At 43.9% G+C, this 14386-nt stretch overlaps 1 protein-coding gene across 1 annotated transcript; it reads right to left on the minus strand.

The window, feature by feature from the left end:
* Positions 1-2409: 2409 nt before the first annotated feature.
* Positions 2410-14220, minus strand: pls3 (plastin 3 (T isoform)). The gene is made up of 16 exons (XM_030101064.1): positions 14100-14220; positions 8056-8160; positions 7800-7951; positions 6723-6852; positions 6423-6555; positions 6175-6256; positions 5922-6087; positions 5694-5836; positions 5453-5548; positions 5155-5350; positions 4983-5061; positions 4736-4853; positions 4525-4655; positions 4298-4421; positions 3647-3771; positions 2410-3518 (listed from the first exon to the last, which is right to left on the minus strand). Exons 2-16 carry the CDS (start codon positions 8114-8116, stop codon positions 3386-3388), a joined length of 1869 nt encoding a protein of 622 aa, XP_029956924.1. The 5' UTR covers positions 8117-8160; positions 14100-14220; the 3' UTR covers positions 2410-3385.
* Between the last annotated feature and the right edge of the window lie 166 nt (positions 14221-14386).

The raw sequence follows: 14386 nt of genomic DNA on the forward strand, positions 1-14386 counted from the left end.
CCTCGCCTGGCCCGTCACCCAGCAGGGGGTTGCTGTGGAGACTGAAGGCTAAACTATAATGTGTCCAAACACCAAATCCGACCGCAAGAAGCAGCAGAGGGGCAGAGATGCACCTCCAGCCATCCGTGAGGCGGCACGGCTGGTGATGAGGTACTTAGATGACTGTTTCCAGTGTCTGACTAATTGGTGGATCATTAACGAAAACACACACACACACACACACACGCAGGCAGGCAGGTGCTCGGTGAGCCAGTCGGCCGGCCTCCCTCGAGAGCTGCATCACTCAGGAAACTGGTGTGGCGAGTGAGAGCGAGGCGTGATGGAGCAACCAGACACTTTTTCACATTAAAAAAGTGATTTGAACTGCACTGCAGGATAAGTCTATTTATCATTTGATTATTAATTTAATATTACCAAACACAAAAACTGTCATTCAGGGTAAATAGAAGAATCAAAGGTGGAATAAGCTGCATGTCACTAAAAGACAAGAAAGTAAAGAAAGAGCAAACCAGTTTACACTGATCTTCAGTCTTACCTGAGTTTCACTGTAAGTTATTCCAGTAAAAACCTGGTGGCGTCTTCACAAAGCCACACCTGGAGCAGGTTCATCCTCAGCGCCTGCAGTGGATGTTATGAGAAAGAATAATAATAATCCTGAAACACCCGCCGGTGACGGTCACTGGCCTCGTCCTTTCAGCATTTTCCATCAGTTTCATGCTGAAGTGTGTGTGAGCACATGGTCCTCCTCCTCCTCCTCCTCCTCCTCTTCCTCTGATAGATGGAGTGCATGCAGGTACAGTGGACTGGAGGGCGGGGAAATCTTTGATGCTCAGGAGCCCAGATGTCAGCTTCCAGTGAGAATTCAGCCTCTCGGTTGAGTCTTTTCCTTTGTGCAGACCGGAGGCGGCAGCAGCTCAACAGCTTGTTTTTTGTGTTTTAAATGAATATTCTGACACGGCGTTGAGTTTTTTTTTTTTCATATTTTCTGTCATGATTACTTGACTTCTCAAGGTCGGGCATCGTGATGGATAATAGGCAATGATAATGACTCTCTGCATTTTCAGTGTTTTCATATCAATCATACTAATAACACTAGTTTAAAGCTATGAAGCTTTATTGGAAGAATTATGACTGAGTTTTTTATGATTTTTATTTATTTACTATTTCTACACAATTTGTCCTGTGCTCAGCTACACAGTGAAATTGATTTATTTTTTTTGTTACAATATGAATTATGTAACAGTGGGACCAGATAAATCAGTGAAAAAAATAGACTACACAAACGCACAGAAATATTTCATACATTAATCTATTTTTATAATGTAACTGATTGGTTTTTAAACTTTGACATAATTAAACATATTTAAACACTGATGCAATACATCACTTTTTTCAATGATAAATCTTTGTTCATCAGGTTTAATTAGGTTATAAAGTGTTTTTTATCTTTAAAAGAAAGTTCCACATATAAAAAAAACATAAATGTGCTGAAAATAGTTGGATTTCTCGTGTTCCTTTCTGCTCTTTACCCTCCCTTTCCGTTGTTTTGGTCTCTCTTGGACGTGCGGTCACGTCTGTTTACTTTTCAAACAGCCTTTGATTGCTGTGTTTCAGGTGATATCAGAGTCTACAAATAAAAATGAGGTCATGCCAAACATTCAGCTGATTTTCCTTCAGCAGTATAACTCCACCGTGGTTTCTCATTACACGATGAATTATCACCCTTTAAGAACATTAGTTCTTTTAATTTAGATAATTTAGCATTTAAAGTTATTAAGACTGATTAGATTTTGGACTTGAAAAATGGATTAGATGTCGTTTTTTAAACCTCTCATATTAGAGAAAAGGAAGAGGAGGCTTTTCGTACAAATCCAGACTCTCTGATGCAAATGGAGCTTGAAATCTCGGCTGATCGGGCCACGGGGGACATCCTGCTCAGCGTCCGGCTTACTGGCACAGCCGGGCGCTCTCAGCTTTATTCACGCTCTTGAAAACTCCTCCAGATGAATCCCAGAAGAAGACGCCGCGTCTACCTGAGATTCGGTCCAGTGAACAGTAAAACACAAGCTGTCACTTGTTTTCCCTCGTCGTCACGCCGTTGTCGATGGAGTGTGGAGAAAATCCTGCCTGTTAACAGACTGGTGATGAAAAGTGAAGGAAAACCTGGGAAGCAGTAACTGTTGGCTTTATTACAGACTTTTACGATGCAGAAAAGGGAAGAACAGACTGTAAACACGATAGAGCAGCGACAGTAACTGAGATAAGAGCAAAGATAAGTGGGTGAAAAAAAAAACCCCAGAGAAAACTCCTTTGACCCTAAAGGCGACTCTACAGAAGCCGGTTTTCACCTGCGCCTGTTCTCATCACAGCATCAGAATCAACAAATAAAGAGCACACGGATCAAACAAGTGAGCTGTTTACAAAGTCATATTTATTGGTACGTGGAAAGCAGATATTAACATGAGACCAAATACAATTCGGTCGTTGTCACGGAATATCATGAGGCTAACCTGGAATGACGCTGCTGTTTATATTATTTGGTACTGTTGGATACAAAAAAACAAAACGACACCTTAAAGTACTCTCGGAGAGAGGAAGGCACAGCAGAAGCCAGGAGAGTCGAGTCAGCCAGCTCGTCATCCAAAGTAGCACGAGAAAAGAAAAAAAACAATACAAAAAAAAACAAAAAAAACAACAGATATCCAATACAACACGGACGAGACGACCCCCGAAACAGCATTTATGAAGCATAATAATCCCAAGAAACGAGTACAGATCGCACATCAGGCTGGCCATTCTTATATTCTGACCGTATGGCTTCTGCATAGAGATATGTCAGCGTTTACGGTGCCAGTTATTAAGGCATGCTCTAACTTCATGAGGTGAGAGGAAATGTTCGGGTGTGTTTTTAATGTGCGCTCCACCGAAACAACGCCAGCTCACCGTCCCTTCTCCTTCTCAGACCCAGTTTAAGCACTTCTTCATAAGCATGGTATTCAGGAATGTGTTGCTTATTCAAGGCAAGAATTTTAAAGTTTGAGTAAAAATATGTAAACAACCTTGCTGCTGGAAATATGCATACTTATTTAGAAAAAAAACAAAAAAACAGTATTCTTGTACATTAAGACATCCGCATCAGTTAAGGGACAACCTGATGAAAGAAATTTTACAACTGTACCCTCATTTCAAGCAAGAGGACAGCACGGTATCCTTCAAACTGTTAATCATAAGAAACAGGGAGACATGCAAATGTAGGATTTTGAGTCATTACAAAAAAAAACAAAAAACAAAAAACAAACTTCATGTCTTTAATTTTATCTCAATCTTTGAAAATGCTGATGGCTTCTGGGTAGTGTTGAGTTTAAAAACGATCTGTGCCGGTCGCTTAGCATCGATTCATCCCTCGGCCCATCAAGCAGGCGAAGACCGTCATCACCATTTTGGGCTTGACCTCCACCAGGTCGTCGGGCAGAGCGTAGACACGGGCGCCGATCTTCCTCGCCATCGAGATGGCGTATCTACGAGGGAGACAGATTTTTTTTTTTTTTTTTTTAACTTGCCGGTTACAGTTCTCATGAGCATCCGAGAGGAAACGAGACAAAATGGTTGCTGTGATTGTTTTTCTTTTTGTCATTAAGATTCTTACTTCGCGTTTTCAAGCTTCTCCTCTTCAGACAGGCTGCCTGTCTTTATCAGGTCGTAGTTGATGCTGCCGGGCTGGATGGCGTCGATCAGCTCCAGGACCGCGAGGCTGCTGCTGATCTCTTTGTCCTGTTGTCCACAAAACACACAGGTAACACACACACGCACACACACCTCTCACAAAAGCAGCAACCCCATCATGGAAACTCCAAAGCCCACGCGTGAACTTCCTGTCAGGGTTTGAATATTTTCAGAGGAATCGTGACGCTTATTTTTCCAATCTTCACATAAACCATTTCAGGTTTTCATGTTCGTTTTAGCCTTGAAAAGTCAACTTCATTCTGAGTTTACAGCCTTTTGAAAGCTTTTAAAGAGCACAGAGTAAACCCACATTCAGCACCGAGTCCCTGCAGTTCGACACTCAAGCTCCTCTTCATGTCAAACGCTGCAGTTTTTTTTTTTTTTGAGGCGGATTCAAAGAAATCCTTGAAAAGCCGAAGTCAGTTCATGCAAACCTGCTCTAAAATGGGCATTTTGCACATAACTGAAGCCTGAGCTTTCATCATTTGACACTCTGGGTCACGTGAGTTAACACTGCCACGCAGACGTTTTCACACAGGGAAAGAAGAGAAATCAGCTATAAAGCCTGATTTACCTTGAAACTCGAAATCTTGGATGATTTTCCAGCATTTGCCAGCGTTTCGTTGACCCACTTTACAATGACGGGGTCGTTCACTTTTGTTCCGTCACCCAAATCCTCCAGTACATTCAACGTATACCTGAAAGAACAAATCCAGATCAACCTTGCACTCGCTTGAAACACCAGAATAAATTTTACCGGCTGAAAGGGAGCTTTACACACGTTCCCATTCATGGACTCACCTCCTCATCAGCTGCCACACCAGCGCGAGGGTCAGGGTGGGGTTGCCATCGTTCAGGTCCTGCCCGCCGATGCCAACCAGGGAGAACTTTGCGTCTTTACCGAGGTCCACTGCGTAGTTACAGTTCTCCAGCTGGGCGAGCGGGACGACACGGAGGGCAAGGATGAAGGCCTCAATATTTTCTGAGCCAACAGCTAAAATGTTTCACCGACCTTTTTCATGTGGGCGCCCAGCTTCGGGTAGGGCGGCTTGTTGACCTTGCATTTCCAGTCAACAAGCACTTTGATCTTTTCATAGAGTTGAAAGATGACCAAGGCATCCTGCAGGTCTCTGGGAGAACAAAGAGGGCGGAGTTTAAAAATCTGACACGTGGCGCAACATATACAAGAAAAACACAAAAACCTCCTCGCTACAAATACTTCAACAACACACACGGAAGGCGATTCTGGAGATACACACCCGTACAGATGATTGACATGGGGGTTCACTCCCAGGGAGTTCATCCAGTTTCGGAATGTCCTCTCTTCTCTTGTCTCCCCTTAAGAGAGCAAAGCATCATGGGCTTCAGCTGCTTTTATTGATCAATGAATGCAGAACTGCATAAAATAATGGTATAGTAAAATGAACTCACCTTCCAGCAGTCCCCAGTCGATGTCCTCGTTCTCAGGCTTGGTCAGCGCCGGGTATTTGTTAAACAGGTTGGCAACAAACGCCAGGTTGAGCTTGGGGTTTCCGCTGACGACGTCAGCCGGGGTGACGAACTGCCGACAGCCGAGCCTGTCGGCCTGCTGCAGCATGGCTTCTGCCCTCTTCAAGTCGTCCCTCTCCTGAGCACAGGACACAGATCACACACCTGCTGCGCTGAAAGGCGCCGGCACAGCTGCTGCCATGTGGCGGAGACGCTCAGCTGTGAGGGTCGGAGCGCTTACGTTGATGCCCGACATGTTGATGTCTATGTACGGCTCGTTCTCTTCTTTGCCTTTTGGTGCAATCTGATTCAGGAGGTGGAAATAGGCCTTGGAATCCTGGGAAATGAAAGAAAAATCAACAGAGATCCACTTTAGGATAATGGGGAGACGATTTCTTCAAACTCACTCGAAACATGCCCATAAGTACAACTTGTATCACTCCACCTCAAAGTAACTGAAATGACTAAGTCGGTAAACCCACCTTGATGTCAGTGCTGAAGTTGCTGATCTTGGGCTGGCCGGCATTTTCCAGGTGAAAGTTGGCCCAGCGCAGCAGCAGCTCCTCCGGCGACAGCTTCATCAGGTCCTCCAGAGTTTCCCCGTCTCTCAGCAACGCCGCCAGCGCTGTTGAGGGGCGTTAATCATCAGAGGAACGGCTTGAACGGAGGCCGGGGAGGCCCCGGTGGCGGCACCCAAACACGCCCAGTACCTTCGTTTCTGCTGAGCTCGATGTCCGCGAACAGGCCGATCTTGATGATTTGCCACAGCAGGCCCAGAACCAGGTGGGGCTTCCCGTCTCTCAGGTCCAACGCGCCGATGTTCACCACGTGGCAGCCGATGGCCGAGGCAGAGTTCAGGGCCAGGTTCAGATTTTCCTGTGGCGGAAAAATCAAGATGTGTTTGAACAGGTTGGGCTGCAAAATTATGAACGGAAACTGCAGGTTTTGACCATAATTTCTGACCTGTTTAGTAAACGGCGTCAGCTTCTTCTTATTGATGGTCCTCTCGTCGATGGTGTCCGGTACCGACAGGTTGATCATTTTGCTTTGCAGACAGACAACACGGTGATTAGGTCACAAAAGGATAACAGCAAGACACGGTAACTCAACATGCTGATGGTCTGCACTGAGCTCTATGATGATGAGAACAACACAGCTTTTCCTCCACATTTTGAATAACTTTATTCAAACGTGCAGAGGGAGCAACTCACCAGAGTACAATGCCGTCAGCGACCGATTTGAAGAGGCAGTCCCCGTTGGGATTCATAGGCAGGACGTGTTGGCAGTCGGGGTCTTGCTCCAGAGCCTTGTTGATCCAGTTCACAAAGGCGAACCGTTCCTCCTCTGCAAAGGTTAACGTGCACAGTTTAACAGGACAGCGTCCCGGCGCCCACGGCGGCGTCCTTCAGAAGAAGCATTAGTGAATGAACCGAAAGAAACAGCTCATCAACTGGAAACACCACCAACAGCTGGAAAAAAAAAAAACTAAATAAATGACGTCCGTGACGTACCGGAGAAGGAGTGCTGCGTGCCTTCACTCGACTGCTCCGACATCCCGCCAACTGCTCGGATTCCGTCCTTTTTGTTAATGGCCTTGCGGAAAGTCTTAGCTATTTCCTTTCCCTTTAGGTCCTGGACAATCTAGGATGATATGAAATGCTGAAAGTTAAACATGCTGCAGCAACACCGAAGTGCTTAGCTCGGTGCTCGATGGGGCGTTTAAAAGCTCAACACTCTCGACCGCAAACACAAAATATCACAGCAGGCTGGTTTGCATATTTCATGCAAACGACGACTGAAAGACCATCATGCATTTGTGCCGATTATGAAGACTTCAGTTTACTTTCTTTTATAGCTTGCATAATAGTAAACATGCAATATGTGAAAATGATGATATGATTTGACAATAATAATTAAAGACAAACAGCATATAAGATTTAGCAAACCTAATACAATCCAATTACAGTATTTCATGTTAAACATTCTCAGTCCTCTTGGAAGGAATAAGTGAATGGATCCCAAATAAAGCTAATCAATGACACCACATCACAACAAAAGGCTTCTGCCGATATTAACCAAACAGGATCCCTAAATGGGATAAAATTGCAGCCTGATGGTAGAATTTAACAAGACGAACTGCCTCATTCTGCTCTCATTTATTATATTACTATCTGAGAGCATAATGACAGGTACATGCATGGTTTCCTGAGAATAAATCAGGTTCAAGTATGAGGCCACGGCGACATAAAATTAGTTCCCTGGCCGCATCTGCAAAGTTCAGCTTGAGGTTCGTGTCCAATCATCAAGATCTGTTTGATTTTGAGGCATGCTTGAAGCGGGAGTCGGCTCTGTGAGCGACTGCTGCGTCACCAAGCTGAGCTGACTCACTTCATACACCCACACGCCGACACACGTGCGCGTGTTTGCAGAAGGCTTTTCAACGGTGTGGCGCACGCAGCTGCTAAAACGCTGCTTTGAGTGTTCCGGTAAAGAAGGGCAGTGGCGCTTTTAGCAAGACAAAGACCCGATTCATAGGAAGAAAAGTGAAAACTGATGAAACCTGAAACCACAGGTTCTGGTTAACCTACCCCCAAAAACTCGTTAAAGCAGATCTTATCGTCGTTGTTGCGATCAAGTGTCTCGATGATCTCTCGGATCTTGTATCCGGGCACGCGATGGCCGCAGTCATTGAGGAGCTCCTGGAGTTCGTACTGACAGATATGGCCGTCGCCATCCAGATCTACAAACCCGCAGAAAGAAGAATCAGACACACCATGGATTTTAGGACGAAGTACTTTAAATGATCTCCTCACAACATTTTATAGTAAGGTAGGTTTTACTCACCAATCTTCTGAAACATCTCATTTAACTCATCGTGCTCTTCCTTTGATATTTTCCCAGACATTTTTCTGTGATTGACCAGAGCCGGTCAGTCAGAGAAATGTGTGACTGCAAAGAGAGAGAGGGAGAAAAAAAAATTATCAGAAACATGTCAAATTACATCTCCATTTTCTTCTAATGTTCCCCTATCCTCTTAAAACAGCACCCCACTCACTCCCTGCCTCTCTCACTCTCTCACTTCCACTCTCCTCTTTAGCTCCTTCCCTTCTCCAGCAGATTTCTCTCCCCTAATCAAAGTCATTTCCTGTTATTTCCATTGTACGGTAACAAGCCCACACTGCATTACAACCGCCAGACAAGCTCAAACTTCACCAATGTTTTGAGGATTTCTCAAAAATTAAACCACCGTACCGCAGTAATTCTTCTAAAACAAATGCATTTAAATCAATCTCTAACCTTTTTATTCAGCCTTGTAGATTCTCAGTAGAGAACTGAGCGTGACTGCTTCCAAAGCGTAAAATAGATCACTTAATTCTTGATTTGCTTCAAATGCAAATTAAACAGGATGCAATATATACGAGTAGTTTGGAAAGAGGCTCTCTTGCACACTGCGAGTTCTTGTGCGCCGTAATGTTTTTCTTTCCATGATGGAAAAGATTCACGCGTGGTCGTACCATTAAATCCCTTAAGAACCAACACCTATCCCATTGTTTCCCACAATCCAGTTTGATCCAGTTTGTCAACAGTTTTCCCGCGCTAACAATATGCAACCGACAGGAAGGAATGTGGAAGTTACCATATATGGATAAAGGGATAACAATACAGTGTTTTTAATTTAGCGCCAAAAGAGGGAGATTAACTTATTTCTAAATGCTCCAGTCACAAAACAAGACATCCAGCAGCCAGTTTGATTCAGTGTAGGAAACATTTTTGCCGGACAAAAAACCCACTGTGTTCCCAACCTCCTTGGAGGCAAAAGTAACCCTTCGAAAAAAAGAGGAATTTCCCCCAGTTCCTCCTCCTGGGTGTGCAGTGGCATAGGAATGCACGAGGCCTGAGCAGATCGGGCTTCACTCGCCAGGAGGTGAGCGGAGTGGGCTGCCTCGCTCTCCGAGGCTAAACCAGTAATATGACATTCCTCTTAAACGCAAGTGTTCAACAAAACAAACAGAAGTTTTTTCACAGTGGCGAAGTACGGATCATCGATTTTTCCAGACAGAAAATTGTTCCCTTTTCCTGACGGAGAAGACAGTGTTGATTATAACAGAGTGTCAGCGAGGAGTCCTGGACATGGTTTCCACAATGAAACAGTCTATATTTGGGGACGGCAGGATGTCAAGGCAGCCAAATGAATCACTAATAGAGTGTCTGAGGGTATATGAGGACCAGATAAAATAAACCCGAAGCAAAAACTCCAGAAAGGAGAGAAGTTGTTCTTGACCTGAAGCGTTTAGTCCCTATTAATAAAAGGTGACCTTGTCCAGTGTCCTCAGTTTGGATTATAAACACAGCCTCTGCTTGGCAGGCTGTCCGACTGAAGTTATGGCTGAATAACAATCTAGGGTAGAAAGGATACATCCAGTGAGACTTTATTAACACAATATCTTCAATAGAGCCATCCCTGCATTCCCACAATAGCAGTCAGCTTATCTACAGCTCTGCGAGCCAGAAGTGTAGCAACGGCTCCGGCTCTCAGCACAATGCCGACTGTGTTTTTCCAAGGCGGCCGTCTCAGCCCGAGCTGCAGTCTGACTCGGCGTTTGTCGGCGAAAAGTTGGTGAACCAGCTCCTCCAGTTTTCTCTGCGACGGCAGCGATAAAGAGGCTTGTGGTTGAGCAAGCATAGCTGACGGTGCACTGACTCCCACTGTAGTCACAACCGGCGGCTTTCTACTTCACGGGGCACAGTAATGTGTCACCTCAGCCTTTCTCAGTGGGTCAGAGGAGACCTGAGTGTTATGAGAAGAGTTAAAAATTAAAAAAAAAAAATTAAAAAAAATAGTCTCAGAAAAAAGATCGTATTGTGAAACCATTCATTAATCTTCACTACAGACAACTCCCATGAGACAAAAGGCAGGGAAACACCCTGGAAAGGCCAGCAGTCCAGCTGAGGGCGAATACACGCATGAATTTAATTCACACACAGAAACGCCTTTCAATTGTTAGAGGACTTCAAAATACCTGGAGAAAAACAATAAAGACGTATGTAGAACATGCAAACTCTACACGAAAATCTGTGGGTTGGGCGCTGGGGGGCTTTTTCTAGCTTAACATTTATTTCTTAAGTCATTGTATGTAAAGAAATAGGTGAAGACTAACTAGTAATTTAATTAAAATGCAGATTTATAAAACTAATGGAGACAAATTAAACTTTTTGAATTAGCTTGAGTCGAAAGCTGGAACTTCATTAAACAACTATATTTCAGTTAAAATTTGATATTTACATTTCACAGGAATGCCATCAGTGCCCAGCTATGCATGCAGGTAAATACATTTTAGTTACAATATCAAAAACACACAAAATTTATATATTTCAGCTGAGACTCACAATTGGTTTGAAGTTAATACTGACACTTTTATGAATATGAGTGTTTGCAATTAATAATAGTGTTTACCCAAGAAGATTCAACAGTAGCCATGTGGTCTGTCTGACCTGACTCAGTTCCCATAAGACTATTATTACAACAGAACAGGGAGGGATTTGTCACTTCAAACAGCCAGAGTAGACACTGGGATTGTTTTAAATACCTCGCCATGAATCAGAAAGCGCAGAATGTTTTTCTTCTGCAAAGTAACACTAAATCAGGGCAAGCCCCAACCCATGACTAAACGATTAGGAAAATGACGATGCCACTGTTGCTAAATTTAACTTTTCTCCTGAAGGATGTGAAATGCGGCTGCTGAAGTTGGCCCAGGGACAATAATGGCCCCGACAAACATTACCTCATTTGCCAGCACTTGTCACACCCTCGGCAGAGGCAAGAGTGGAAACAGGAGAGGGGTTAAGTACATGGGGCGAGGGCACAGATGGCAGCGGACAAATGTGAGACGTATCTGCCGAGGTTCGGGAGAATGGAGGGTTTGTATTCAGCGCTGCAGCGCATGGCAATAAATCCCGTTGTTGCTCCAGAAAATGACTTCGGGAGTGTCAGGCTCCAAAGACAGTTGCTCTCTTTGACAGCTGGACTCATGTGTGTGCGGGTGTGTGAAATCCTGCACTCAAAAAACAAATCCTGCAGCAGCTCCTGAAATGGAAATTTGACTAAAAGCATCTCGATACCTCTGAAAAAAGGTAATCCGTCAGTTCTGAGCTGCCGACATCCAGCCTAATCTGTGTGACAGCTAAATATATCAGGAAAAGCAGAAAAAATGATAAAATTAACAAATGACACATTTGTATATTTTTTTAGGTTCCAATTTCTTTGACAAGCAGTCGTGCAAGTAAAGAAGCTCTAAGTTTTTCCTCTTTTATTCTGAAACTGTATGTTTCTCACAAATCTTTGTTCCCAGCCACCCACTTTAATTGTACACAGCACATCAACACCATTTACAATCGCCTTTGATGGATCCTTCAATCCATTTAAAGAGGAGGGCTGCTCCCAGATGGCGGAGTTAAATGCGCCGAGCTCGCTCGCCCCACCCCGCCGATGCTTCATCCACGGCTACATGGGAAATGTGAGGCACACAAATAGATTGGGCACCCTTCCCAAGTGTGGTCAAGCTCATATGCACACACCCAACACAGTGTGCAAGAACATGGACATTTTCAGTCACAATCGCCTGCAGATGTGAAGCCAACTGAGTCATAAACAGCCAGCAGTCTGCAGCTCCAGCCCTCCACTTCCTTTTCAGACTGTGTGGGTGAGATAAGCACCTCAGTCGTGACAGGTAAGTGGGAGGTGACGACAGCAAATGTTATGCATGTGGCATTTACACAACGGTGACATCAGAACGCCCCGGGCTGCTTTGAGGGGTCTACTAAAGTTTGCGCCATGAATGTGGGCTGTAAATCACCAAGGGAATATTTAAGTGAAAGTCTCTGGATCAGCTGATCTTTAAAAAAAAGAAAAAGTTGTCGATTTGACATTAGCAAATGAAGGCGTGTAGGTGTACTAAATGACAGAGCAGGTGAAAACGCCTGATGCAGAAATCCATACAAAAGAAACGCCAAAGAATGCAATTAGACAGGGTACAGATGTACTGTTGAATCAGCTGGGCTAGCCCTCAGTCGCTGTTAAGCAGCAGTAAATACACACCGCGACTGAACAAAGACACTACAAACCACTAGTCTTAAGTGACACATAATTAAACATGACAGGGTAGAGTAAATTGTGAAAGACCACACCTTTTCCCATGCAAGTGCATACCTGGGAAACTTGGAGAGAGTCATTCAACCACGTTAAGTGGTTACACGATGACCTCCAAAGCAGATAATCACCAATTAGTTTTGGTGTGTTGATCCAATAAAATCTAATTAGTTTAATTATATATGTTCATATCCATACCTCAGTCAGCACAGTGGTGCAGCTTCACATGAAAAAAGATATTCAATAATAAAGAAAAGAGCCTGTACAGTGAGAGACAGCTTCAATATTCAGAAAATTCCACCCCAAATAAACAACTTTAACTTTCTAATAGCACCTTTAAAGCAACACGATCACTTTCCCTACCTCGTGGAACAAGTGAAGGCACCGGTTTAAAATCCTGATGGTTTATAAAGTAGGGCAACCTGTTCATCCACGCAGGTGTGAGACAAGGTGGAGATAAAACCCAACTACACATGCCGCCCTGCTTCTTGACTGTCTGGTTTGTCTTCAGAGATAACACGATGATGCACCTGATGTCTGTGTTTCAAACACCCACAGGATGTTCGCAGTGTGGAAAACAGGGAACGTCATTTCACTCCATCTTATTACTGCAACGCATAGCACACATACCACTCAAGTACATTTTTGGGCAATAAGCCCACACCGGTTCTGGCACTTTAAAAATTAAATACATCTTTTCTTCCCCCACAAAGAAATAAAAGTGTCTCTTTCCTCCACCCAAACACTCTGCCATACAAGCTAAACCAGATTGTAAATCATCACAGTTCAGCAACTGCATGCACAACACTGTACTGGTTCCAAGTCACAATATTTATGAATTTCAATTTTGGGTATTTCTGATAACACCAGACAAGACCCTCTTTTGACAGACATCCATGATGGGGATCCCAGATGTGGGCTCACTGCAACCCCAGATGTTCTCCTGGAAAAAAACTTGTGAAATCACTCAGTGCAGTAAACACGTTTACACAGAACACTGTTCAAACTGCTGGAGCATTCACTGTGTGCGCAGCAAAAAATGTCTGGTTTTTGGCGTTAAAGCCTTCACCTCCAGCCTAAATAAAGACTTCAAAGAAATGTGACACACTGAAGGAGTGGCACATCAATTAAACAGAAAGTAACACATTTACCAGCGTCGTATAGCATGTCAACAAGAAGGAACGCAAGCTGTCACCAGAACAGCAAACACTGGGATCACTCGCACAAAAGTTTTATCACCTCTGTGCGCCAGCTTCTATGAAAAGTGTGTGCGCGCGAGTCGTTTCATCCTCCCTTTTATGAATGATTTTGCAAAACAGTCCAGACTCCACCTAGATGCTTTCACCAGGTCAGCAAAGGTGAGGCAGCTACAGCAGAATTCAGAACGGATTGGCCTTTAATGCACTCGTAAAGTTAATTCAGCCCACATGAAGAGTTACAAATTACATCTTTCAGTGGATACTTCTTCCCAAACTTTAAGTCACTTCTGTGAGTATTTCAGGCTTTATGTGGCGCTGGGTGCTTTGGCTCCAGCAAAGATGTGGCTAAAGCTAACAGGCTAGCGACAGACAGGCAAGTTTTAAAGGCAGGAAATTCTCCCTGTTTTACTGCTCTGAATGAAGGATAATGTTCAACACGGAGAGGAAAGAAAAACATAAAGGGACTTTCTTTTTTAGTAAACAATAACACTAGCAGTAAGTACGTGTTGGTGTAAATAGGTTGCCAGGAAATTGGTACTCACTGTCGGTGCGCTTGAAATTCCAGACAGTGCGTCCAGTTTTGTGTCCTGCTTTCTCCACGTAGAGACAAAAGTGTACAAGGCAGGAATGTTAGCCCCGCCCTGTGGCTGACGTCACCGGAGGGCGGGGACGGTATGGTGGATGAAACACGCCAAAATTCAGCTCATGAATTTAAAACACATTAAAAAAAAGTATGCATGTTTTGCAATATATGTTTAATACATTTTACTTTTTAAAAAAAATATGTGGTAAGATTTAATAGAGAAATTATGTTTGGAGTAATTTTAAA

Source organism: Salarias fasciatus, chromosome 10, assembly GCF_902148845.1.
Source record: "Salarias fasciatus chromosome 10, fSalaFa1.1, whole genome shotgun sequence".
NCBI lineage: Eukaryota > Metazoa > Chordata > Actinopteri > Blenniiformes > Blenniidae > Salarias > Salarias fasciatus.